Here is a 17514-nt window from a genome sequence, read left to right as displayed (position 1 = left end):
ATCAAATCGAGCGGCTCGGACATAACGAAGCAATTTTCTTAGAAGAAGAAGTTTCGTTGGCTGAGCGACGAAATCGAGGCGTAAATTTTATGAGCGGGCCAATAAAATAAACGTGACGGTAACAGTGCTCGAGACGATGACTTTGGCGCCACTGGATGCAGAAAAACAGTCGTGGAATGTCAGCGCTACCGGTGTTAAACGTTGCCCCTTTTACCTTCTTTTGCAATCCGGTATCGGTGGCGCTCAACGATCTACGAGTAAGTAAACGATGTTGAATCGAAATCGGGTTGCATGTCGACCCATCGAGAAATCCCGCGCTAATGGCAGTTCCTGTACGGTTCCGAATTTCTGTCGTTGATACTTTTACGATACGGCCTTTCGCTTTTTCTTTCTCTCTTCATTCGTAACGATGCGGTTCCCATTTTATTTCGTCGCTGGAATTCATAGCATGGCCAGGAACGTAAACAGATTAGTTTAACGACCCCTTTGGAATCCACGATGCAATCGCGGATCGGTTTAGAATATAATATATGTACGTATCTCTGCGCTTTCTAGGACAGGCAGAATCCACGTGGAACGCTGCGTGAAACAAACAGTGAAGAATCGGATGAAATTATGGACGATTAGGCTATTAGGCGATCTCGATTGCCGGCTACCATCCTCTCTACCTGTCTTCCTGCTTTCTTGTTAGTTCCCTTTGGAATCGTTGCACGCGCATAAATTTCCACCCACGCCTCCCACCGAGTTGACCAATTTGTCCGAGGAATAATTTTAGGTTTCTCTTCCAACTCCTTTCTAACTGCCTCCGGTTCCACACGCAATAGTTTGTCATGGCAAGAATCAAAGAAGAAATAGAGATATTCAAACGAAAATACTGGAACGATAAATAAGCTGATCGACGATGAAAAGAAGCAGCGCTTTCGACGTGATGCGGGAATTTACATATTTGCGAGCGACCGATCGTTCGCGTGCCATCGTACTGCATTCCGTGTGCGTGCATCTCCAGTTATATTTAATCCATGGTGGGTGTATTTTCGAATTCGCCCGCCTAAAAATAGCCAAAACGCGTTCCATTGCATTCCAACACTGTATTTAGATCCTTGATATCGTAATACGTGTCATCCATGTTCGTGACAGTCGAGCAGAATCTTACCCACTTATTTGCCCTGCTTTTACATAAGTACTAGGTCTCTGGCAAAAGACATGAACCGAATGGAAATTACAACACCTGAAAATTCGATGATCGTTCGTACTTTTTTCCAACGTTATATGTATATATTTGAAGAAACGGAGAGGAATGATTAGAACATCTCACGGAAACGTAGTTGCTGAAAGGGTTAATGATGCTTGGAGATTGGAAGAGTATCGGTGTAAAGAGGGGAGGCTAGAACAACGTAGAACAAGCGAGGGAAATGGAGAGGAGAAAACGAGGTAAAACGGAACCGGTGTAAAAAGAAAAGAAAAAGCGATAGGGCGGGAACTGCCGCTAAGTAAGAAACCCTAAGCCGTGAACTGTACCACGGCCTGTACAATGACGTAGTGTTCTGTCATCCGGAGCGCTACCTCTCCAGCCTCTCCACTACCACTGCTTGGCCATTATAGTGGGACAGAACTTCACGAGTTCACAACTATACATATAGTGGTAGGCCTTTGAACGGTGCGCGCCTCGTGCCTCGTGTATGCTGTGTTTCTTCCTTTCCGTCGCCTGTTCTTTGTCGTTTTTTCATCGCTTTTCTCCCGTTTTCGTTCACGCGTTTACATATCTCTTTTTTACTTACCTATAGTCTTTACTTGCGTGACGCTTCATCTAGTGCAGATGCGATGGTCGATCAATCCACCGATCGTTTTTGATCGCTTTGAACCGGACGTTTGTAAACAAACAGACCGACAATAACGTCCTTGAATTGTCTGCCTATAAGTCATTCGAGAATCAAATAGAGAGGGATGAAACGTCCAGCGAATACATCAATTTCGTGGAAACCTTCGCTGGGTATATTGGATGCGCGCTGAACAAAACAAAAAAAAACAAAAGTAATTTTCTACAATTAAATATTCGTAGAGAAGACATTATGAGGAATCGTTGATGACGAACATGACAGTCTCGGCCTTTGTATACTGCATTCTCGTTCTCCAATTGACGTTAATTGTTTCGATCGTGCACACGGGCAGTCGTCAAGTAAGTAACATATTAGCGCATTAAGTTTCACGCGAATATTATTATAAATACCTATTTGAATCATACTTTCGTTAACGAGAGGACAGATTCATTTTTTTATCGAGTGATTTTCGCGGTGAACGAAAACGCGGGAAACTGATATTTTATCCACACGCCGATTGGCTGCTACGCCATTGAATGGGAAAAGGTCTCACAACGAACGCTTCCAAGAAGTAGAAATGTTTTGTGTCTCACGGATCGGCGAGAGTATTCCATTTCGCTCCGTTTCGTTCCAGCGTGTATTGCCGTGTCCCTTTTCCATACGAGAGCCTCGTATCTCATCGACGAGCCAAACACGGCTTCTTTTGATGTTGTGCCGACCACCGTTACCCTCCTCTGTCAGGAACGTTCAAATAACCCCTGTACCTCGAATCCACTCTATTTGAATTGCGCTAGATCGGCTGTTTAGACGTTTCTTTTCCCGCGAATAATCGATAAATTTACTCCTTTTCTTCTCATAGATTGATGATCATGAAATCACTGGAGATTTGGAAGCCGCCGTGTATCAAAAACCGATTTCGGGTCTATTTCACCCATCTTGGATGAACGATCAGTTGATTCGAAGCAAACGAAACGAGCAGCTCGAAGAAGAGACGATTCCTACGAGACACGCGAAACATCGGAAGCGACGTCGCTGTAGGAATCGATCGACGTGTCTTCGAAATACATCTGCGATCAGGCTGTCTTTTCTGTGGGACAATGGCACGGCGCCAATAGACCAAACATCTAAAGAGACAAAAGAAGATCCTGATGAAAACAACACGCTTATAGAGGTCGACGAAGAATCACGCAACGATGGTGTGCAGGTAATGATTTGTAATATTGGAGTTGCGTAGATCTTCGAGGGAAGTAAAAATAAACTGGATTACATTTTTTTCCCGGCACGCAGGAATCGTACAATAGAACCAAAGGGGAGGATTACGATGTAACCGATATCGACGAGGAGAAAGGTAGAATCGATTCAGCGGAAAAAAGTTTTATCATGACAGAGAGAAACGATCTTAACGAACGATCTGTTTCTACTGAAATTCAGTTAGAAAGTCAAAACCAATCTTTCGAAAAGAAAGATCGAACCAAAAATGATGAATTCTTCGAGAATATAGATTACACGGACGAAATGAATTCTTCCTCCACTTACCCGGCCATCGACGATCAAGTTATGTTCCACGATAGCCTAAGCGTTATCGTGAGCAAATTATTTCAAAATCTGCGAAACGTTAGTGCAGCGGACGGACAGAAAATTTTCAAGGAGCTGGATTTTGTGAACGGCACGAACGAAGATCCTTGTCAGAAGTGGCTAGACAGCAAGGATAAGCTCGAGCAGGTCTTCTTAGGTACGAACTCGACATTCATAGTGTTGTAAACACGGTGCCTGGTTTCTCGAACTCGCCGTTACAGGTGGTCTAGCGTCGTTACCCGCCTGTCCGTGCCTATACCCGAACAATATCTTTTACGAAGACAAAATTTGGGATCAGAAGCGAATGAAGTATTTCAGGTGGAGAGACGTTAGTGGTAGCTCTCAAAGACTCGATGTCTACAAGCCTGGAGCCACTTACTGCGTGCGCTCGTTTTTGACGCAAGGAAGCGGAAGCGCCGCAGCTCAACACTGTTGCTATGACCATCAGAGGAAACTCTTGACCCGTGGTTCCGGTGCTGGTACTCCATACTTTGTCAGTCCTGAGATATCACCTATACTGCACGAGAGAATTGACGTGCTGCCTTGGAGGCTTTGCAAGGGTGACTTTTCCAGGTCTTTCACTTACAAGCATATTATCTACGATTAACACTCGGCGAATTCGCATTTTTCATTTTCCAACGATTGGGGACCGGAGACGCGAATTCCCGTCTTTCATACTTCATGCGGTATCCTATAAAAATATTAACTACTGTGAAATAAAACAGTAAGAAAAGCAATGGATGCTATAAGTGGATGCTATATATGTACTTTTACATTACATGTTTGAATAATACGAAACCGTTGTCAATATATTAGATATAATATTGCTTGCCGGAAAGTTCTTTTCAATTGCTCCAAAAACATGCGGAAATTCAAGCTATATGGTTGTCAGAGCAGCCGGTCCTCAAAGTGTTAAGATAATACTGTACTTTTTATTCGCGTAACTTACAATATGATTGAAATTATAGATACAACGGAGTAAGACCACCAAACAATGACAACGCGTGTGAGGCGAATCCTGATGACGAGGAATATCAACGACAAATCGATGACACCAAGCATTATTAAACTGCTATCCTTTAGGATGCAATATCTATGATACAAGATACCTGAAACAAGTTCCAATGAGATTATATTTCCGTTGAGTTACTTTAATGCGCGTATAGAATGTATCTATAGTGAAATACACGTATAGTGAATATAGTGAATACAACGTAGCGTTGTTAATTTTACCTTTCGTATTACGATTTCAGCTTATTTCTAAACAGTATCCTTTTAATATGTCGTTTAAAAAGACGCGCTCTAATCAAAGGGTACTTGGAACCGGTTTTGACCGTTCCACTGGCGCGTTTCCAGTCACGTTTCTCGCGCTACTTCCCGAACGAAAGAGGGGAGCAAGGCGAATGCAGGAACGAACAAAGTCGATTCACCGCTCGAGTCAGCAGGCCGTTCAGTTGTTATGGTTACTGCTCGCAAACACGGGTTTTATTTGCCTCTAATAATAAGTTAAGCTTAATATTCAAAGTCAATGAACAATTATGGACTGGGCCGCGGATTTAGAAATTACCTCGAAAAAAGTAAGTTTTTAAATATTCACCCTTGTCCATTGTACACATTTCTTGTATTCGATTGCTGGTAACAACAGAGCGGTTAAGTTAAAAGAAAAATATTGATTTTCAGCTTTTGCCTCGTCTTGGTAGGAGATCGACGCAGAACATCGTACAAGAAGATTCGAAACTAGACGATGATCTTTTGGAAAGCCCTGTATCGTCATCCTCTGTGAAATCGGCGCAACCACCTGTAGCACCCCCACGTACCAGAAAAACAGGATGGGGTGACGAACTGAAAAGCGGGAAGTAAGTTGTCTTGCGGTAATCTGTGGTTTCAGCGAGAAATGTTTCATGCAGTTTTCACTTACCCTCTTTTGGTTATAATTTTAGGATACGTGGATCGTCGAGCATCATCGAACAGTGAGTATAACGAATAAAGTTAAAGAATCAGGCATCCGTAGTCGCTGATAGACTGTTTCTTAGGGAACGCTCTCGAGGGACGGAGAAGGACGACGTGATTGACGGTGAGAATTAATTTGAAATCGTTTAAAATGTAAAAGTTCTGCTGTTAACAGGATTATACTTTCTAGATATTCCTGTTATACCGGATTTGGATGAAATTCAGGAGGATAATACTTTGTCCGATTTAGTAAATGCACCAACGTAGGTATCATTGTGAAGTTTGTTGCAAAAATTCTCATTCAGTTACTTTCAATTCGGTATTCCGTAGGGTGAACGTGAACAGAGTCGCTGCGTATAAAGAACTTGATACGGATTTGGTAAAAAATGCCGCATTCATGTCTCTAAATGGCGTTAATCTTTCTCTTCTAGCAGAGAAATTATACAATGAAAATCTAACAAAAGAGCCGGATGAAGTATGGAATTGGAATCTTCTTTTCACTCAGGTTGCATCTGAAGTAAATAGCGAAACACGAAAAAATCTTGTTACTTAGATTTTATACTTATTGTTCGGGATTTGGAGTAGCCGTCTGTTTATGACTTGGACAGCACCTCTGCCTTCTTTGGGAAAGTCCGAATTTCCTATCTCCCAAGTTATAAACTTTACGATGCGGACCTCATTAAAAGGTTAATAAACACCTAAATGCCCGATGGATCAGGTCTAAAGTAAACATCTTGTATCAAGCAGCAATACTAGAAGATATGCGCCAGCGAGTGTACACAATTAAACCATGGAAAACCGGGGACGGAAAGTTAGTATATAAGGATCAAACGAAGTTTCTGGAAACAGTATTAACAGAACCTTACAACAGTCTTCATCAAAGCGTCACACTCTTCGTGTTACAGTATACCGTATTCTGTATCTTAACTTGCAAATACATAACCTAAACATACTACATACTTGGCATCTTTAATTTACCTCCTCGTTGAACGTTAATCTCATTCAAGGTTTGCGATATCAACCGATCAGTTGCACCTGACTGATCACCACTTAGTTGAGAATTCGTAACACTTATCACTGTTTTATCGCATAAATAAAGCTAAAAAAAACATGCAAAAACATTATCTTCCTCCTTTTATTTTTATCCGTATGAAATCAGTTTGTATGTTTTGTAAAATTTATAATAAAAAAATGAAAGCAAGGAAAGAAAAAAAACATGGCATACTGCTTATCCTGCAGTGCCTGTATATGGAAGCGATAAATTTATTTAACCTCGTCTGACCTATTCGATTGCCCCCCAATTTGGAAATCGCGGTAGTTCGAGGAGCGACGTGAAAGACTCAACCGTGCAGGCGTGCAAATCCGAGGTGAATTATAAAAAACGCACCACGAACCTACACGCGCAATCGGGAGCCGACACAAGCTACTTGAAGCGACCACGTGACAACACCCACTGAAAGCGACCACGTGACAACACCCACTGAGATTCGTAACACTTATCACTGTTTTATCGCATAAATAAAGCTAAAAAAAACATGCAAAAACATTATCTTCCTCCTTTTATTTTTATCCGTATGAAATCAGTTTGTATGTTTTGTAAAATTTATAATAAAAAAATGAAAGCAAGGAAAGAAAAAAAACATGGCATACTGCTTATCCTGCAGTGCCTGTATATGGAAGCGATAAATTTATTTAACCTCGTCTGACCTATTCGATTGCCCCCCAATTTGGAAATCGCGGTAGTTCGAGGAGCGACGTGAAAGACTCAACCGTGCAGGCGTGCAAATCCGAGGTGAATTATAAAAAACGCACCACGAACCTACACGCGCAATCGGGAGCCGACACAAGCTACTTGAAGCGACCACGTGACAACACCCACTGAGCAGATCTGCTTATTTCTAACGTTAGCGATCAATGTTCAGTTGTGCCATCACTAGCACACGCACTTCCGCAAACAAGGCTTTGGTTCCTCTATATATACGAACTGAACATAATCTGATCACTAGCGAGAAAGCAGACCGTATTGTAGTATATTATATATTATTAAATTACAAGAGGAAATATTTGTACATCAAGTCGCAATTGATATTGTAATAGAATATAATATTTAAAGTAAAATTACATTAACAAAAGTTATTTAAAGCAGTTCTTATATCATTATTAACATTGATACCGCATATGGATGTTCGAGATAAAAGCCATCTGGAAATAAAATTACGTACTAGAATCGCGTCGTCATACGAATATGAATCGATATATCGAACGCCTACAGTCGATATACACATTAGCTTGACAAACCAATCAAATTTATCGAATTGATATATCGATATATATCGCAAAAAATATATCGATCTTTTTGAGTTTGAAATTGGCAGAGGTCATATGATAACCCGTTTGCATTAGGATTAATTTTATTCGTATGTTGTCATCAAGTATAAAATTAAGAAGCGTTCGAAGAAAATTTGTTGACTGTACTCTAAAAGAGCCTAATGTATTAGAATGGGTACAGTACATGCTTCAAGGAAAAAACAAGAAGAACCAAGCGTAGTAACCCATGAAGACTGTATACCGTGCGTGGAACCGCAAGACAGAGTACCAGGAAATCCAGGAAGTTTCGAAGATATACACAAGAAAGTTAAAGATCTTTACCCGCAGAACTTTGATGGTGCGCGGCTCGTCATCAATAAAATACTTAGTGACCATTTTAACGTGACCCATACGATAACTCTTAGTTCCGTTACACCGTCTGGATACAAATTTGGTGCAAAGTATGTTGGTACAAAAGTAGTCAGTTTAAAAGAAAGATATCCCGTAATCGTGGGAGATATTACACCAACTGCAAATTTGTCCGCGTCTTTTGTGCATACACTTGCATGTAGATTTAGATTTAAATTATCAGCGCAAATTGCCAATGAAAAATGGAAAGCGTTCAGTTCTAGCTTAGAATATCGGTCGAACGATTTTACTGTAGCGGTGACCTTAGCCAACCCAAAATTTAAAAAGAAGCAAGCAACAATGGTAATACACTTTTTACAATCGATCACATCGAGAATCGCGTTAGGAGCCGAAATTGCATGTCTTCGTGGCTCGAAAGTTCCAGGAGGTCAACAGACAGTCATGTGTCTGGCTTTTAGACACAGTACAGGACTTGCAACATTATCCGGAACGATAGGTGAAGCGGGTCTTCATCTTTGTTATCACCGCAAATCTAGCTCGCAACTGGAACTCGGGGTCGAGTTAGAAACAAACACGAGGACTCATCAGTCAATCGCTACTATAGTTTACCAAGTAAACGTGCCATACGCGGATCTTGTCTTTCGAGGTATCGTGAATTCTGAGACTACAGTCGGTGGCGTGTTTGAGAAGAAACTATACCCAATTCCAGAATCTTCGCTGGTTACTAGTATACTTTTAAACCACAAGAAGCAGCAATTTCGAGTGGGTGTTGGTCTCAATATTGGACAATGATAATCAACATATAATGTGGCTTGTCATTCTATCCTTTTTTCTTAGATCATTTATAAGAATGGTAGGAAATAATTCGATGGTATAGAAATTAACATAGGAGAGAATTGTAATTATTCCTTTCAAAATCTTACAGAGTGAAAAACATTTTGTGAACATTACAATCTCTGTGACTTAATAGTTCGCGATAACGTTTTAACAGCATTATATGTATTAAATAATTGTTATGTTTATATATGTATTATAAAATATTCGAAAACTTTGAAGCATAAGACCTATATATTGATATACACTGAGTAAAAAAAGCCTACAATCTTTTTATCTAATTTAGTGAAACTAAATGCAATGTGCCTGATACATCAAAACTGTTATTTTTATCATTAAAAATTTTATTTAACAATTTTGTTTAATATCTATTAATTAAATATCATTCTAATCATCTCCGTTTGCTATCCTCTCATCCAAATCGTCGTATTCGTGAAAAGCGGTTGTTTTTAATTTGTCAAAATTCACATCAAATTTTTCACTGAGAAGTCCATTTTCATCGGCGTATTCTAAAATATCACAGATCAATGGCGATTCCACACCTAAAACGTACTCACATGTTTTCGGTTCGACTAGAAAAAGAGAAACACTCGATGGACTGGCGGTATGACTTTCAACACATTTTAATTTCACCTGGAAATTACAAAAATTGTGGTAGCTATATAAACTCTTTCGTATAAGAATAAATAAATCTACTCTATAAAATGTTTGTATATATATATATATATATATATAATACTTCTGTTTGTCTTGGATTCCCAGTTTTATCGCAAATAGTACCATCGCTATAAAAATGGGAAAGCTGTTTCCGCAATTCTGGAGACTTTGGTCTTTTATGTGGATGTGCAGCAATCCAGTCCAAATGCTTTTGCTTATCGAATTTACCGAGATTTACTATGGTCTTTTTACCATCGCGTTCTACATGATATTGAACTACAGAGCGTCCATAACAAAATTCATACTTCCACCATCCATTGCCCTATTTTCATCAATTATGTATTATTAAGTAAAATATAATTACAGAATACGGTCAGAATGTAGAAGTGCAATACCTACCCCGTGTAAGCAATTCTTCCCGCTTAAAAAGTTTTTTACGGGACTCGCTTCCGCAGGACTAATACCTTGATCTGCTAACGAATTTATGGATTCTTCGATATTATTATGTTTATCGGTAACACCGACAGGATGTATTTCAACTCTAACACGTGCTTCACCATCCTGAAATAAATGCAAGTCAATTAAATCTTCAATTAATATACACACATAGCGAACATCATAACGAGAATGAGTATCAATTAATATCAATTGTATGAATTTGTTAAAAACACGAAACATGTGTTACACATCATTCCTTCTTTTAATTTATGATATTAATAGATAAAAGATCGACATTATTTACAGTTAAATCGTGACTTTACAACATTTTAATATTATAACATTTTATATCTATTCTGAAAATATATACATTATATAGTGTTTTGTGATGTGATTATTGGTATTTACTTAAAAGCAATGTGTAAATATAATAAAAATGGCTGTGTACAAGTAAAGCAATAGATTTTGTGATGCTAAAGACACAATGGTGCATAAATAGTATTCATAATGTTATTGTAACATTCTTTTGGAAAAAAAACGTAGATTTAAAGGGAATAATTGTATGTAGAAAAGGAAGGGACAGAATGAGATACAAATTAATGGCGACAAATGACAAGAACCACCAAGCACTTTGGCCTGATCCCAAAAATACAAAATATTCTGACCTGGCCCTCCTTATCTACATGGAAGATTGCATAGACTTCCTGCAGCTTGTCATCCTGTGCAACAAATAATTAATTCAATGTATAGATAACAAATAATGCAAACGAAAATTGTTTAACACTAAAAAGATTATTTATGACTTAAGAGTATAAGCCAAAATTACTTAAAAAATCTTGAAATTTAGTAAAATTGGAGTGTTTCAGATAGATAAATAAGATATATAATTATGATCAATGCAGTTTTCTAAGATTAAGATAAGTAAAATATAATATTTTATACTGACAAAGTGCATAGCATAATGAAATTTATTTAAAATCTACTGTTATTTGAAAATATTTTGCATGTGTTTCACATAAATCAATATCAAAAATTATCACTATCATACACAGAAAATATATAAGTAAATATATTTTATTTTAAATAACAATATATACATACGGCACAGGCATAGTCAAAAATAAATAACTGAATACACAGAATGTCAAATGGATTTACCGTTACTTTTTGATATCGAAGTTTCAGACTTTCCATCTCCATTGCAACAAGAGATCTTGGCTTCTTTGGTGCATTTTCAACTGGATGGCAGTTAATTTCATTTTCCCCTGTAGCTTGGGGCTTGTAATCAGGATGATTACATAGCCAAGGTGAAAGAACTATAACTTCATATTCACAGCTAGAAGGCTCTTCTAACGAAAACAGCTCGTGTTTTCCATGCTGATAACAAACATAAAGAACTTTTATCTTTCGTGGCTTATTAGTTAAGTCACAAACTGTACCATCAGCCATTTCAACTTCAATATATGGCATATTGATTCCATCAACTTTTTTAACTGGTATATCTGCTTTCCTAATATTTTCTCTTTCTGCATACTCAGCTAAAAGCTTTAACTCTTGCAACTTATCAAAAGTACCCAAATAATATTCTTGTGTCTTCACTTTCTTCCCATCTCTATCTTCATGATATTGACGTGCATATCGTCCATGGCATAATTCATATGACCAATAAGATTCAACCTATAAAAGATACTTATTTATGTTAAACTCATACATGATACATTTATGGCATTTATAATGCATACTCTATAAGAACAAGTATTTTGTTTAAATAATGCTGATAAAATTTCTATTGGATTTGGTCCATTGTACGGTTCATTATAACCTTGCTCTTGTTCTGAATTATCAACTATTAAGCATTGATATTGCTCCTTATTTGCAGTTGTTATAATATAAGGTTCTACATTTGTTCTAGATTCCTATTAGGTATAATAAATATGATGTAATATAGACATAACAAAATATTTAATAGATATTGATTTACGTTTCAATTCTAATAATACTTACTAATAAATCCGAGCTAGCTTTGCCCGGCCAATTAATTTTAAAAAGAACGGTATCGTCGAAACTTCTGAAATCGTGTCCATATACTATAATTATAATACACAATACTATAGTAATATAGACATTACAGTATTTCCACATTTTTATAAAATTGCAATTATTTCATCATATTTTTAATCGAAGTGTATGTAAGATATCTTCGGGTTTATGATAACAGCAATATATCTGCAAAACAGAAAAATTATTTTATATCACTCTTTGATGGTTAAAAAGTATTTGTCCGATTTCATTAGGCAAAAATATAATATATTTGTACGTTTAATTTTTAATAATTTAAGTTCTATTTTTTATGAAAAACAAACGTTTCACTGTTCTTGTTGAAATAATTTTCTTGAGAAGTTGACACCACTTATAATTATGTCCAAATTCCAGTAATTTTATACCACGTGAACTGTATACGTGGTCATATTTCTATTCAATTCTATCTAGTTTCATAAAATACAATGAGTATACATAAAGAAGTATGCTTAAAAATATATAATTGCTTATAATGATTTCTTTATTTCAAGTAGAATTTGTTTCATAAATCCGTAATAGAACTTATATTAGATTCGAAGCTCAAAGTTTGAGAAAACATCTGTATACACCTATCTAGAAAAAATCGAGTACAACTCACGTATGAACACATAGCAATAGCCAATCAAACAGTTTGCAGATGGCGTTTACAACGCATAAAAATTCGAATTCCCGCGGCAATCAATTAAATTCTATTTTATGGATTCTATATGTAAATTGGATAATTTCTTTTTCAATAGATTAATTAATTTAGAAAGAGAGAGAGAGAGAGAGAGAGAAAGAGAGAAACTTTGACGCCATACAAGTGGGTCTAGTAAAATACTTCTTATTCAAATTACTAGCGATTTGGCACAGACCAGGAGAAGGGATCTCTTGTTCGAAAGTTTATAGAACCGCCATTGCTACTGAGTAATCTGACGACTCGACGAAATCGTTTCTATTGTTAAAATTTCAAGAGTTTGGTGTGCCTTCTCAATACTGATACGTTTAACCTGTGATTCATGACCGAGAATCGAGATCGGAAACTGATCGAAGTAGAAAGAGGCATAAACTAGTTCGACCTTAAAAGTCATTTGGCGTTGACCATTTATTCACATTTTATAGACGAAAATCTGTGATAATTCGAAAACGTGTACTTCCAACTGAAATAACATGTCGGATACAAGACGACGACGAAAATCTAATCAGTCTTGTGGTTCTGATGACCTCTCGGACTCTTGTGAAGAATTAAACGCAACGAAAGAAACCCAGGTTAGCTGCTACAAAGGTGTTTTCGATTAAACATTTCGAAGATTTTAAACAAATAGTTTTACCATCCTTTCACGATTTCTGAGCTCCTGTCGTTTATCGAATTTTTTTTCTTTTTATTGAACTGGATTGAAAGTTCGGTGGAAGATCCGATTAAGTGGATTAAGTAGACTGCTGTAATACTTTTGAATATAATCGTAACTAGGGAGACTTTCCTTTGTGTTCGATGTACCGGCAAGTGGTTTTGCGGCGAATTTCTCAATTTCGGTGCATATCAGAATCCAAATAAAATTATTTTGTATTACCAAAATAAAATGTACTTTCATAATATCTGAGAAACTTCCAATAACAATTTTTTAACATTGACGTTACCTAATTTATTATAATCCCATTTTTATTTTCCTGTAGTTTCTTTATAAACTTTTTCTATAGAGCAGCGAGCAAACTGATGGTCATCAGGATTCAGAATGTGATATCTATCCTTCTGATTCTGATGCTGAATCTCAAGATGGTGCATTGCGAGAAAGTGGAGATGGGCAAGAAGAAGAAAAACCGCAGAAAAAGCTGGATGATGATGAAGACAGACGTAACCCACAATATATTCCTAAAAGGGGAACATTTTATGAACATGATGATAGAACTATTGATGAAGTAACAGATAGTGCAGTTGAGTCACAAAATGAGAGAGAAACCAAAGAAAAAAAAGTATGGAAAGATAAAGAAGATAGATGGGATCATGATCGATATAATGATGAAGAACAGGCACCAAAGAGCCATGAAGAATTAATAGCTGTTTATGGCTATGACATAAGAAATGAAGAAGGTCCACCTAGAGCTAGAAGAAGAAGAAGATATGGGTAAGTACATCTCTGAAAATATTAGAGTGTTTGTAACATTCCATATCATGTGCTTTATATTTTTTAGCCGTGGTCCTAACAAATATACGCGTAATTGGGAAGATGAAGATGCATATGGAAAGCCTGGAAGTAATGTTTCAAATAAAAATAGAAAGTTCAATAGAAGTGGAGAAGATTTTCCTGCTTTAGGAACAAATAAGAATGCTTCCACACATGTAGAAGAACCAGTAATTTCATCAGCTTGGTACAGTAGTAAGAATAAGTCACAGAATAAAGTACAAAATTTTCCACCTCTACAAGCTCAAGGTGATAGTCTGAAATCAAAATCTAGCAATACGTCTAATACTCATACGTATGTAATATTTTTTAAACCATTAGATTCTTTTACTTATATATGTTTAATAAAATTTATTTCAATATTTTGATATACAGGAATGAAAATAAGGCTCCTAATGAACCTACAAATCCAGCCTGGAAAAAGGATACTAAACATTCGTCTCACATTCAGAGCAGTAATGGAAATAGTGGAGCTGGTGGTGATGCAGATAAATTGATTAATACAAAGATATCTTCAAGAGATAATAACAAGAGGAACGTTCAAGAGTCTGTAAGCTTGGCAGCGAGTAGGACACGTGGACGAGGATTCAGAACAAATGCTAATAACAATATGGTCACCAATAGAACAGTTGAAATCAAACCAAAGGGACGCGGAACCGGATCGATTACGACTGAGAATAAGAGAAATAATATACAGAATGATGATGAGCAGCAAATTACTCATGACATGAAACACATTAGCGTTACTGATGGTACTCAATATCATCAAAGTGGAAGACATAATAGTGAGTATTTGAATCATGTGTAATATTGCATCTTCATACTAATTTGTTTCTTGATGTTCTTTTAGAAAGCTTCTATGGACAGTCCTCAAATCAGCAGAGATCAGGAACGGTACCTCCAAGAATGCAGCAACAACAACCACAACAGCAACAACAACAACAATCAATTCAGCAGCAAGATGGTTCTGCTAATAGGCCAAAACGTTATTCAAGTTTGCGACAGCGATCTACTGTTTCGGATAATCCAGGACCACAAAATTATCCACCACAACATGGGCAACATGGACAACACAATCAACATAATCAACACAATCAACACAATCAACATGGTCAGCATGGTCAACATGGATATTTTCCTCCTCAAGGTAATAAGATACAAATTCACTCAGAAATGTTATTATCTATAAAATATGTTGGTGAGTGAATAATATAGATATGGTACATCAAATATCCTGTATTAATATTTAACTTGTATGTATATGTATTTAGCTGGAAATTCAAGAGGTGTTTTAGATTCACAAGGTAAGAATGTAGGTTACTATGTGTGTATAATTTTTTATTTATTTGTTTTTTTTGTTAAGTAAACATAATTGTTTATGTCTGCATATTTGCGTGTTATTTTTTATTATATTTACGCACTTAAATGAATGCTCATAGCATATATTTCAATTTTATAGGATATCCACAAGGACATTTTGAACAAACCACATCTGTTGCTACTGCAACTGCACCTATGACTGGTCAGCCTGTAATTCCTATACCACCTAATGGTCAACCTGCCAGTTATGCTCCACCACCATTTTTAGTACCACCACCTCAGTTTATTTCTCCACAAACTGCTCCACCTAGTATAATTAATTACGTTCCTGGTCCAAATGGACCAGCATTTCAACCAAATTTCCAAGGTTATCAAGGTTATAGTTCACCAGTACAGGTACATTTTTCTACTACAAAATCTTTTATTCTTTTTTTTAAGTTACATTATCTAAAAATTATCACATATGTTTTTTATTTGATATTTTATAGCCACAACGTCCTCCACCTCCACAAGAATTGTTTCAACCGCAAGGTTGTACTTACTATAGTCCAGCGCAGCAGCAACAGCAACAACAACAATCAGCTCCAATGAGACGACCAAAAGCAGCTATTCCAATTCTTCCACCACCAGAGAATCAACATCAGACCAGTCGAGGAAGAGGTAAAACCACACAGCCACAACAAACAAATCAACTTGGTAATACACAACAGACTGAACAAGAAGTTAAAATTAACTCAATAGAAAGTGATCAGAAGACTGTGCCAGAACAGTTCGATAATACAGAAATTGAACAAGCAGAAATTCAAGAAACAGAGAAAATCGACGGTTCGAGTGCAATAGCGAATCCTGTGGTTGAGAATACCGAAAAAGATATTAAAATTCTTGATATCGGAACACCACTGAATTTGGGAGATACTACTACCGATCAATTAGACGATATAAGTGCTAATGATTCATCAAAAGTCACTATGAAGGAGGAAAATATTATTTTGCTTAAAGCTATGGAACCAGTCATTGAAAAGGCTGAAAATGATTCAAACAAAGTAGAAAATACAACGACTGAAAGTACAGTTGTTGAAGAAGCAGTAGCTTGAAAAAACATCATACAGCGTGTAACGTTCCTTGCGAAAGACATAATTGTGACATTTCGTGAGTATGAGTACACATATATCATAAAGATACTGTGTAATTTTATTGACGTTACCATGCAATTTGTATAGGAAAATGATTTTCACAAATTATTTGTGAGATACTTTAGGAATTGGATGTGTGCGTGTCTAAAATATATTTTGAATGACTATCTAATTTCAGCATATTGTTGTATATTTCGTGGGTAACATTTGTATCAATGTTTCACTACGAATTCCATCGATCTGCTGCTGTCATTAAACGTCACCCTTCTATATTGTTAAAGTCCTTTCATATACGAAGTCTACTAATAATTAATTATTAGTAGAGGCAACTAGTGTTAAACATATTATTGTATATCGAGTATTAACGCATGCAGCATCGGCTGGTAAAATGACTAATAAATCGATATATCTTTTTAATACCAACGGCTATTGTAAATAGGATATAGTCAGGTCAGTAACCTCAGTATGTATTGTTTTTCGTGTATAAACAAATTTGTACTGCGATTCAAGTAAACGGTGGATGAATGAAGTACATTTATTAGATAAAGAACCACTACTTAATGCTTTAATTTTACTTATATTACACTAGAACAAAAGAAATCTTTAATCTGCATCATAAAGAAATAATCGTTACATAATTTACTGTATCTTAAAGTCTAGTTAAGTCAAAGGTAATACTAACTATTAAATTTGTCGTTAATAAATGTTAATCGGCTTTTCGTAATAGCTATGAGAAGTCCAAACCGCGATTATTCTTTTTTTTTTAAATACGCTTATGAAGATATGCTTTGTTACTGGCAAGGTGGAATGGAAAGATAATATATTGATAAGAAGTTTTTTCCATAAATGACTAAATTTATTTTCCTCTTTTTAACT

At 36.5% G+C, this 17514-nt stretch overlaps 5 protein-coding genes and 1 long non-coding RNA gene across 19 annotated transcripts; 4 read left to right on the top strand and 2 right to left on the bottom strand.

Moving 5' to 3' along the window:
- Positions 1–140: 140 nt before the first annotated feature.
- LOC100742376 (isthmin-2-like) lies at positions 141–4605 on the top strand. Of its 4 annotated transcripts, none has more exons than XM_033318856.1 (5): positions 141–257; positions 2677–3021; positions 3105–3549; positions 3614–3965; positions 4361–4605. In XM_033318856.1, exons 1-5 carry the CDS (start codon positions 156–158, stop codon positions 4458–4460), a joined length of 1344 nt encoding a protein of 447 aa, XP_033174747.1. In that variant the 5' UTR covers positions 141–155; the 3' UTR covers positions 4461–4605. The 4 variants fall into 4 exon arrangements, with proteins under 4 accessions (XP_033174747.1, XP_024220954.1, XP_024220955.1 ...); XM_024365186.2 differs by lacking the exon at positions 141–257 and adding an exon at positions 498–1022; XM_024365187.2 differs by lacking the exon at positions 141–257 and adding an exon at positions 1362–1642.
- On the bottom strand, positions 3942–5452 carry LOC112212189. 3 transcript variants are annotated; one of them, XR_004461022.1, is made up of 4 exons: positions 5311–5452; positions 4626–5234; positions 4342–4501; positions 3942–4083 (listed from the first exon to the last, which is right to left on the bottom strand). It is a non-coding gene; the product is annotated as an uncharacterized LOC112212189 (long non-coding RNA). The 3 variants fall into 3 exon arrangements; XR_004461020.1 differs by lacking the exon at positions 3942–4083 and having other exon boundaries at positions 4305–4501; XR_004461021.1 differs by lacking the exon at positions 3942–4083 and having other exon boundaries at positions 4305–4501; positions 4638–5234.
- On the top strand, positions 4816–6297 carry LOC100742252 (intraflagellar transport protein 43 homolog). 4 transcript variants are annotated; one of them, XM_024365193.2, is made up of 6 exons: positions 4816–4969; positions 5073–5248; positions 5333–5362; positions 5426–5466; positions 5533–5605; positions 6061–6297. In XM_024365193.2, exons 1-6 carry the CDS (start codon positions 4931–4933, stop codon positions 6287–6289), a joined length of 588 nt encoding a protein of 195 aa, XP_024220961.1. In that variant the 5' UTR covers positions 4816–4930; the 3' UTR covers positions 6290–6297. The 4 variants fall into 4 exon arrangements, with proteins under 4 accessions (XP_024220961.1, XP_024220960.1, XP_012236763.1 ...); XM_024365192.2 differs by having other exon boundaries at positions 5414–5466; XM_012381340.3 differs by having other exon boundaries at positions 5673–6205.
- A 1424-nt stretch (positions 6298–7721) lies between these two features.
- Positions 7722–9207, top strand: LOC105680282 (mitochondrial import receptor subunit TOM40 homolog 1-like). Its single transcript, XM_012381336.3, has one exon. It carries the CDS (start codon positions 7842–7844, stop codon positions 8808–8810), a length of 969 nt encoding a protein of 322 aa, XP_012236759.1. The 5' UTR covers positions 7722–7841; the 3' UTR covers positions 8811–9207.
- On the bottom strand, positions 8899–12606 carry LOC100742136 (endoplasmic reticulum lectin 1). Of its 5 annotated transcripts, none has more exons than XM_033318872.1 (8): positions 12462–12606; positions 11952–12173; positions 11690–11863; positions 11106–11624; positions 10613–10666; positions 9909–10070; positions 9592–9831; positions 8899–9485 (listed from the first exon to the last, which is right to left on the bottom strand). In XM_033318872.1, the coding sequence occupies exons 2-8, from the start codon at positions 12087–12089 to the stop codon at positions 9240–9242; spliced, it is 1533 nt and encodes a 510-aa protein (XP_033174763.1). In that variant the 5' UTR covers positions 12090–12173; positions 12462–12606; the 3' UTR covers positions 8899–9239. The 5 variants fall into 5 exon arrangements, with proteins under 5 accessions (XP_033174763.1, XP_003486748.1, XP_012236757.1 ...); XM_003486700.4 differs by having other exon boundaries at positions 12311–12604; XM_012381334.3 differs by having other exon boundaries at positions 12358–12604.
- Positions 12607–12852: 246 nt separating this feature from the next.
- On the top strand, positions 12853–17485 carry LOC100741894 (protein CASC3). Of its 2 annotated transcripts, XM_003486698.4 has the most exons (8): positions 12853–13274; positions 13704–14128; positions 14196–14480; positions 14561–14970; positions 15036–15332; positions 15457–15489; positions 15645–15901; positions 15994–17485. In XM_003486698.4, exons 1-8 carry the CDS (start codon positions 13176–13178, stop codon positions 16597–16599), a joined length of 2412 nt encoding a protein of 803 aa, XP_003486746.1. In that variant the 5' UTR covers positions 12853–13175; the 3' UTR covers positions 16600–17485. The 2 variants fall into 2 exon arrangements, with proteins under 2 accessions (XP_003486746.1, XP_012236720.1); XM_012381297.3 differs by lacking the exon at positions 15457–15489.
- The last annotated feature ends 29 nt before the right edge of the window (positions 17486–17514 follow it).

Source organism: Bombus impatiens, unplaced genomic scaffold (genome assembly GCF_000188095.3).
Source record: "Bombus impatiens unplaced genomic scaffold, BIMP_2.2 scf_0129, whole genome shotgun sequence".
Classification (NCBI taxonomy): Eukaryota; Metazoa; Arthropoda; class Insecta; order Hymenoptera; family Apidae; genus Bombus; species Bombus impatiens.
Note: the sequence above shows the minus strand (reverse complement) of the source record. Positions and strands in the feature narration are given on the sequence as shown.